The sequence below is a fragment of the Anthonomus grandis genome, chromosome 20, assembly GCF_022605725.1.
Source record: "Anthonomus grandis grandis chromosome 20, icAntGran1.3, whole genome shotgun sequence".
In the NCBI taxonomy this organism is placed as follows: domain Eukaryota; kingdom Metazoa; phylum Arthropoda; class Insecta; order Coleoptera; family Curculionidae; genus Anthonomus; species Anthonomus grandis.
This window is the reverse complement of record NC_065565.1, coordinates 2800254-2809636: the sequence shown is the minus strand read 5'-3', so window position 1 is coordinate 2809636 and position 9383 is coordinate 2800254. Positions and strand designations below refer to the sequence as shown.

At 38.1% G+C, this 9383-nt stretch overlaps 1 protein-coding gene across 1 annotated transcript in view; it reads right to left on the bottom strand.

The window, feature by feature from the left end:
• LOC126747788 (myrosinase 1-like) overlaps positions 1–9383 on the bottom strand; it is a 76881-nt gene that overhangs the window by 40840 nt on the left and 26658 nt on the right. The window contains exon 3 of the mRNA XM_050456591.1: positions 141–399. Within this exon, the coding sequence (XP_050312548.1) occupies positions 141–399 (259 nt within the window). The remainder of the gene's footprint in view (positions 1–140; positions 400–9383) is intronic.

Genomic DNA, 9383 nt, shown 5'->3' with positions numbered 1-9383 from the left:
TTAACATAAATCTAGGAAAACGTGTGTGGCCTTTGTTTCATCCCAGAAAATAATTATTGCATGTGGTACCTATGATCAATGCTTTAAAGTAGTGCCACGAAATGCTTAGGGGTTAGCAAATTAAAATAAATATTTCTTACCCGTGTTCACAAGTTTGTTTCGGTTCATTAAAAGTGATCCAGTTTTTGACGTCATCTCCAAAATTCTCAAACAAGAATCGGGCATAGTCTACAAACCAGTCTTGAATTTGCGAGTTGGTGAAACCTCCTAAATCTTCAAGGTAAGTTGGTAAATCCCAATGGTGCATAGTGACGAGTGGTTCGATGTTATTTTTCTTTAATGCCGCTATAAGGTTCTTGTAGTACGCAATGCCAGCTGGGTTCGATGAGTTGACCAGACCTGGGAATTAATATTCAGGTTTAAATAATATTAGGTTTATAGAGGCTGTTAGAGTAAAATATGTAGACCATCGAATCTTTGGTTAATTTAAAGACGAAAAGTGTTTTTATGAACATGTAGTACAGTAAATCTGTAACTCTTTTTTTGGAAAAAATAGGCAAAATCTTGATACTTTGCCAAAAGTTAGTGTTCCTTATGAAAAACCTAAAAACAAAAAGTTGCAATTCCTTTTCCCGTAATTTTTGGAAAACAAAAAACAAAAAAAAAATGTTGTTATTGATTTTTTATGCTCCAGGATTTTGGAATTATTAATTATTATTAGAATTTATAAGATTCAAATTTCTCAAAATAATAAAACAAATATTTTAAAGTACATGCATCTATCCCAAGTTATATAAGCCAAGGCATATTCTCATATCCTCCGCCTACTTTCCAAGGGACGAAGATCAAGCCCCACCCGAGATGGTACGACGTCTCATTTCATGGTGTAAAGAAAGGAACAGACACTACATCATCGGGGCCGATGCCAGTGCACATCACAACATTGGTTGGGGCAGCACCGACATAAATCTGAGAGGTGAGCATCTTTTTGAATACTTGAATTCTAACAACATAGACATTATCAACAAAGGTAGCAAACCCACTTTTATTAATGCAGTCAGAAAAAAGTCTTAGACAAAACCCTTTCTGACTCATTCACATCACACACAATAAATAATTGGCATGTGTCAAACGAACCCTCCTTTTTAGACCATCAGTCTATTTTGTTTGATTTAGAGGCAAAAATATATCACTCAGAAGAGACGAGAATACCAAAACTTACCAATTGGGACTCCTATGTAGAGGGTCTCTGTCTGAGTTTAGATGAAACTCCTACCGATTTAAACACAATTGAAGAACTAGAAGATTCATCTAGCAATCTAATCAACGCAATCAGTAACTCCTTTGAGAACAGCTGTCCCGTAAAACAGAAGGCTATCCGAAGGGACGTGCCTTGGTGGAACGAAGAACTCGGACGTGTGAAACGAGAGGTCAGGAAACTGTTTAACAAAGCAAAAATTACTGGAGACTGGGCGCACTACAAAACAGCCCTCACCGTGTACAACAAAGAACTTAGAAAATCAAAAAGGAAATCATGGAGGCAGTTCTGCGAGGGAATAGATGAATTAGCCCCAGCACAACGTCTGCAAAAAATCCTTTCAAAAAATCATTCGAACTGAATTGGTCTACTAAAAAAGCCAAGCGGTGAATACTGTAACGATCAAAAAGAAAGCCTAGAGGTACTTCTTCAGACTCGCTTCCCGGGATCGCAGATTATTGAAGATAACCAGAAGCAGTCAAACCTCCAAAACGAAGGGCTCCAAAACCCAAATGGGAGAAGTAAAAGGCTGGCAAGCAAAATCCTCACAACTAACAGAATCAAATGGGCAATCGAAAGCTTTAAGCCCTACAAATCTCCAGGCAAAGATGGAATTTTCCCAGCTCTGCTACAAAGAGGCTATGAGATACTAAAAGTACACCTACAAAAAATCTTTAAAGCCAGCCTCATTTTAGGACACGTACCACTAGCTTGGAGAGAGGCTAATGTAATATTCATACCAAAAACGGGGCGTCGTCCTGAAAACGAAGCAAAATCATATCACCCGATTAGTCTAACCTCCTTTCTTCTAAAAACAATGGAGAAAGCAATCGACCAATACATAAGAAGCGTAACTCTTTCTAGAACACTGCTCCACCCTAGACAATTTGCCTACCAAGCAGGCAAATCTACAATAAGCGCACTGCACTGCCTCGTAAGAGACATAGAAAAGTCAAACGACTGCAAAGAAATTGCTCTTACTGCATTCATTGACATAGAGGGAGCATTCGACAATACCTCACACCTGTCCATAACAAAAGCCTTGCAAGACTGGGGGGTGGAGGCCCCCATCGTAAAGTGGACAGGATCAATGCTCAAGCACCGCTCCATCACAGCAGAAATAAATGGAGCGACAGCAACAGTAACCACAGTAAAATGATGTCCCCAAGGAGGAGTTCTGTCACCTCTACTGTGGACATTAGTAGTAAACAAAATTCTTAACATATTAAGTAGATCCGGATTCACAGTTCTAGGCTACGCAGATGACCTGGTAGTAATAGTTAGGGGCAAGCACGAGGGCGTAATATCGAATCGAATGCAAAGTGCCCTAAATACTATACAAAACTGGGGCGAAACTGAAGGATTATCTTTAAATCCTAGAAAAACAATTTTAGTGCCGTTTACCAGAAGAAGGAAGCTAGAACTCAGAGCACCTATATTAAACGGAACTTAGCTAACATTTTCTAACGAGGTGAAATACCTGGGGGTTACCTTGGACCACAAACTAACTTGGAACAATCATCTAGGCAAGACCATTTCCAAAGCCATAGTGGCAATCTGGACATGCCGCAAACTCGCTGGCAAGACATGGGGGCTAAAACCGAAAATGGTATACTGGATCTACCAGACAGTCATTAAGCCCATCATCACACACGCTTCGCTGGTATGGTGGCCGAAGACCAAACAAAGAACCGCACAGACCAAATTAAACAAAGTCTAAAGGCTGATATGTCTAGGAATAACCGGGGCAATGTCTACTTGTTCTACCACAGCCCTAGAGACACTGCTAAACATGCCTCCACTTCACATAAGCGTACAAAAAGAGGCAATTAACAGTGCTCACAGGCTTTTCCAAACCGGCAAATTCAAGCCTGGGGATTTAAGTGGTCACCTGCGCATCCTCGAAGAAATTAAACTGGAAAATGCCAGCAAACCACGTGACCACATAACGGCCATGCTGGATCTAGAAATTCCATTCGAAGTGATCATAGATGATCGCCAATCATGGGAGAAAAAACAAGTACCAAATGACAGAATGAGTATAGAGGATTTAAATTCAAGTACGAGTAGTTTCGAGTCAACTGAGTCAGTGAAGGATAATACAGGTTATCAACCAACTGAGAATATTACGGAATTATTACAAAATGAGAGTGATGCAAACAGCACTCAATTAAACTCTAATGCACATGCAGATTCAGATTTTACAAATACTGACATTCTCCCGTCAACATCTAAATCTGGTCGAAATATTAAGAGAAACTCAAAGTTTGATGGTTACATAACTTATAGATAAAAAGTTTTTAAATTGAATATTGTATAATAAGTAATGTTCTGAATTTATTTGGCATAGGCTAATTACATAGGTATATTATAAAATATATAGTTAAATGGTTATGATTTTTATATAGAGAAAGGGTGTAAAATAACTCGTGTTATAAAAGAATTGTGTTGTACATACTGTAGTGTATGGCGTTCAGATTATTTGCATTTCACGTTAATTAAAAAACAACATTTATTTGCCAAACACAGTAATAAGTACAGTATAAATTATTAAATTAAATAGTATGACGCCATTGCTTGCGTCGTCAGAAAAGTCAAAACGAGAGAGTCCGTCGTTCCCACTTCTACCTCGCGCGGCGCTCTCCTCGCGCATGGTGACGTCGTGATATGGAAGGGATGCGGTATTGCCAAGCGTTAACAAAAATAACTGTCGACCAGACAACCAGACATATCGCCCCCCTTGAAAGCCTCCAGGCCTTAAAAATCATAAATAGGCAGGACAGCAATCTTCGTAACTGGACGCTTATACTCGCCAGCAGCAGTCCTTACTAATACTGTTCGGACAATACCATCTCCTCCAGGAAATATTTGTACCACTCGGCCAGTTCGCCATTTTAATGGTGGTAATCCATCCTCCATGATGAGCACAAGAACGCCTAGTTTCAGGAGCTGCGGGTAATTCTGCTTCCATTTCGTACGTATCTGGAGTTCTGCAATGCATTCCTTGACCCAACGAGACCAAAAATGTTGCACCATTTGTTGCCTATGTTGGTATTTTGATAGTCTGTTCTCTGCTACTCCCAGTAGATCAACTTGTGGGCACGTCGTCAATGGTTCACCAATAAGAAAGTGCGCAGGAGTGAGAGGATTTGGATCATTCGGATTATCAGAAAGAGGACATAAGGGTCTGGAGTTTAAACAGGCTTCTATTTGAGTAATTATTGTAGAAAAATCTTCAAAAGTTAATGATAAACTACCAACTACACGCTTAAGATGAAACTTTACCGATTTAACGCTGGACTCCCAAAGCCCACCAAAGTGTGGAGCGCGAGGCGGTATAAAATTCCATTGTATACCTTGATTTGCTAATTTATCCGAAATAGTAGAAGAGTGTTCTTTGAGAAACGCATTTAATTCATTTAATGCACCCACGAATGTTGTCCCTTGATCAGAATAAATTTGTATGCACTTGCCTCTTCGTGACATGAATCTGTACAAAGCGGCTAAGAAACATTCGCTAGTAAGATCACTTACTAGCTCTAGGTGAATAGCCTTGGTAGCAAAACACACAAACAATGCTATGTATGCCTTGTTAGTTCTAAAATTACGTCCTTTGCGATCCCTAAGGGAGAAGGGCCCTGCGTAGTCAACACCGGACACAGAAAAGGGTCTAGAGGGTGTAATTCGTGTCTTGGGTAAATTACCCATAAGGTACTTTGTCGATTTTGCAACAAAGCGAAAACAAGTTAAACAGTCACGATAAACCTTTTTAATTAAGTTCCTGCCATTGATTGGCCAGAAGCTTTCACGAAGTGATGCCAATGTAAGTTGTGGACCAGCATGAAGTAGCTTAATATGTTCAGAATGTGCGATCAAAAGTGAAAGTGAATGTTTAGGGGGTAAAACTATAGGGTGTTTCTTTTGATATTCATAATCAGATTGTTGCAAACGACCCCCAACTCGAATAAGATTAAGAGTGTGGTCAAAGAAGGGATTCAAGGTAAGGAGTTTGGATTTATTAGAGACCTTATTATTATTCTTCAGTGCTTTAAATTCTTCAGAAAATGTTGAAGCTTGTACCAAGCTGACAAGTGTATGCAAAGAATTCTCAATTTCCAGAGTTGAAAGCTCTCTATTAAAAAAGTCAGATTTAGATTTTAATTTAAGGATGTTTTTAAAGCGTAGCACAAAGGCAAAAGTACGAACCAGTTTAGTTAGCTTAGAAAATTTGTCAATTAAAGTAAGTAAGTCATTATTGGTATGTTTTTCGATGGACACATGAAAAGAAGTGACATTTCGTAATTCAGGAGTATCAATATTTGATAAATCTACTATGTCGGTTGGCCACTCATCTTCAGTCAGCCAAGGAGGTCCATGAAACCATAAAGTCGAATTTAACAAGCTTAAAGGTGGAATTCCTCTAGTAAGTAGATCAGCTGGATTGTCTGCGGTTCTAATATATCTCCATTCATCAATATTAGTTATGGATTGAATTTGAGCTATTCGATTAGCAATAAATGTCTTTAGACGATGAGGAGATGATCTAATCCAGGCAAGTACTATTGTAGAGTCACACCAGTAGTGCTTAGAGTCCAAAGTAGAGGGTATTGAAGCTAACACAGTTTTAGCTAGTTCTGCTAAGAGTAATGCTGCACAAAGCTCGAGCCTAGGAATAGTCAATTCTTTAAGTGGAGAGACTCTAGTTTTTGCACAGAGTAGTTTAGACGAAGAATTGCCTAACGAATCCTTTGAACAAAGGTACACGCAGGCACCATAACCTGGCTCCGCAGCATCAGAGAAGCCATGTAATTGCAGCTCAATAGGATTACCGCAAAGAGTTAGTCTTGGTATTTTAAGATTATTCAATTCCACAAGTTGTGTCCTGTAAGATGACCAGATTGTGAAAAGATCCATTGGAATCGATTCATCCCATGATATTTTAAGCTTCCACAGCTGTTGCAAGATGATTTTTGCCGAGATTGTGACAGGAGAAAGTAGACCAAGAGGGTCAAAAATCTGGGAAATTGATGATAAAATTGTACGTTTTGTTACGCGAGTGCTAGATTCAATAGGACCTATTTTATATTCTAGCGTGTCAGAAATGTGATTCCATAAAAGGCCCAAGGTTTTAGAAGGAATATCTGTATCAAAAGAAATCGAATGTATTGAGGAATCAGAAGTTAAGGTTGGCTCATTTGAAGCCCATTTTCTAAGTGGAAATCCATACTTCATAAGAAGATCATGGATGTCTTCTTTAATTTGTCTAAGTTCATCGACTGTTTGTGCTCCGGTTAAAAGGTCATCAACGTAAAAATCACGCTGTATTATGTTAGAAATCTTTGGACAGTCTTTAGCATGTATTTTACCTACTTCCTGCAAAGATCTAGTAGCCAGAAATGCAGCAGAGGCTGTACCGTATGTAACGGTGGTCAAATCGTAAGTTAAAATCGGCTCATTAATATTAGCACGCCAAAGAATTCTCTGAAGTTTACGATATTCAGGGGCTACATAGACCTGTCGATACATTTTTTCAATGTCACCACTGAGAACTACAGGATGTATACGATACCGTAAGAGAATTGAAAAAAGACTGTTTTGGACATTAGGTCCGACCATAAGTAAATCGTTTAAAGAAAAACCTGAGTCAGATTTACAGGAAGCATCGAAAACGACCCGTAGTTTAGTACTAGTGGAGCTTAATTTAAGCACACAGTGGTGCGGTAAAAAATATCCAGAAGTATCATTTTGATTCTTAGATAGGGTCATGTGACCGAGTTTTTCATATTCTGTTATAAAATCTTGATAAGTACGTTTTAAATCAGGGCTTTTATTCAGTTTCCCTACAAGATTTAAAAAACGACTTGTAGCTGTCAACTTCGAGTCCCCAAGACGATCAATGGAGTCCTTAAGTGGAAGATGTACTACAAATTTACCATCAGGGGCTCTAGAAGTGTGCTGAGAGAAATGTTCCTCGCAAAAGGTTTCCTCTGGTGATAAGTATTTAGTTTTAGGAAATTCCTCTACCTCCCAAAATTTAGTTAGCTGATTGTCAATTGAAGTTGTAAAAAAGCACTGTGTCTTTGAGCAAAGGCTTGAACTAAGATTAGTTTGTAAAGGACCAGAAATAATCCATCCAAAATGTGTCTTTTGCAAAATTGGAAGTCCTCGACCCAATTTTATTTGACCAATATGGATCAGTTCCCAGAAAATGTCTGCTCCGAGCAGTAAGTCAATAGGTTTTGCAGAGCTGAAATCGGGGTCAGTCAATGCAATATTTTTGGGAATATGTAATAAACTGGAGTCAAAGGATATAGCTGGAATATTTCCAGTTATAGATTTAAGTACAAGACACGATATGTTCGCCTCAAAGTTAGAAAAATTGGATTGGACTTTAGCAAAAACTCTAGAATTTATGGTTTCAATTTTCTGACTGATACCAGTGATAGAATGTTTAATATTTTCAATAGGAAGTTATAACAAGTTGCAAAGTCTTTCTGAAATGAAATTGGATTGGCTTCCACTGTCTAGGAGTACTCTACACAAGTGTGACTTATCTGTAGTGTCAAAAACTTTGATGATAGCAGTGGATAATAATACAGTGTTTAAATTAAGTTTTTCATTTACCACTAAACTACAAGGTGAGTATATAAGAGGAGTGTGCATCACATGTGTAGACAAAGAGGTTGTGGCTACGTCTTTCAAGTCAGTCTCAGTGCTGTTGGAATAAGAAGAGGTAGATGTGTTATTATTATTGGTTTGTACAGTCCCAGAATCGGTTCTGTTGAAATGTAGAAGGGTATGGTGGAATTTTCCACATTTTCTACATCCAGACGACCTACAGTTTTTAGTTGCGTGGCCTATAGAAAGGCAATTAATACATAACTTCATTTGTTTAGCATTATTTAATTTTTCAATAGCAGAAATTTGTAAAAACTGAGGACATGTGTAGATGAGATGTTCTTTTTGACAAAACGTGCATTTTTTATTACTGTTAGTGGCGACAAAGGATTGAGAAGTATTTTTATGAAAGTTGGGGTGTGATTGGCGAGGCCTTTCGATTTTGTTTGAAGCGTTTCTTAAAGAGCTGTTTTCGAAAGACTCTAAAATTCGGCATCTGTCTTTTAAAAAATCTATAAGTTCCTTGTAAGTAGGGAGTTCTTCAATAAAGGTTTTGGAATCCCAAGCTCTTCTAGTCACATTGTCAAATTTACCTGTCACAATATGACAGATTAAGGCATCCCAATGTTCTGTGGGCATCTTTAAAACCGTCAAGGCGCCCATGTGCTTCTGTAAGCCGTCAAGTATGACTCTAAGGCCACGTCCAGATTCACGTGATAAAGATGGCAAATTAAAAATAGCCGTTACATGGTTGCTGACTAAAATCTGTTTGTTTTCGGATCTCTCATTTAAGATGTTCCAGGCTACATCATAATTGGCGTCAGAGATTTCAAGTGATGAGATAGTTTCAGCTGCCACACCCTTTAGAGAGAGGCGCAAGTAATGAAATTTTTTGGCTGGTGTCAGTTTGAAATTGCTATGTATTAAAGAATTGAAAGTGTCTCTAAAAAACAACCATTGGTCATATGAACCGTCAAACGTTGGAAGGTTTATTGGAGGCAGTCTAATGTTAGCTAAATCATCATTAGAATTAGATGCTAAATTAGTTTCCACGTTTGGAGTTAAAACCTGCGGCTGCATCTGGTCAATTAAAAATTTGCTCGCTTCAGATGTTATGCGGTAGAATTTATTTTCAAATTGTTTAGACTCACTGTCATGTTCATCAAAATCAATATCAGTCTCCGTAGCGGCAATCTTTAACTGAGCAGCGTTAAAATCTTCCAACAATTGATCAGCCTTTTGCGCACGCATTTTGAGTTCCACCAAATCAGTTTGAGAAAGATTTATGTTTGACTTAATAGCTTGAAAATAGTTTTCAAACCGTGTAAGAGCAGCTTTAGTAGCCTTTCTTTTATTTCTTGCGTCAGCCATCTCGAATAGTTAATAATACAAATATATAAGTAGTTTCAAAGAAATTGTTCAAAATAGAGGCAAAGTAATAAAACAATGCAATTAAATAGGTTTCTCAGAACACTTAATTAAAATGCATGTAAAGTTATCAAACCTA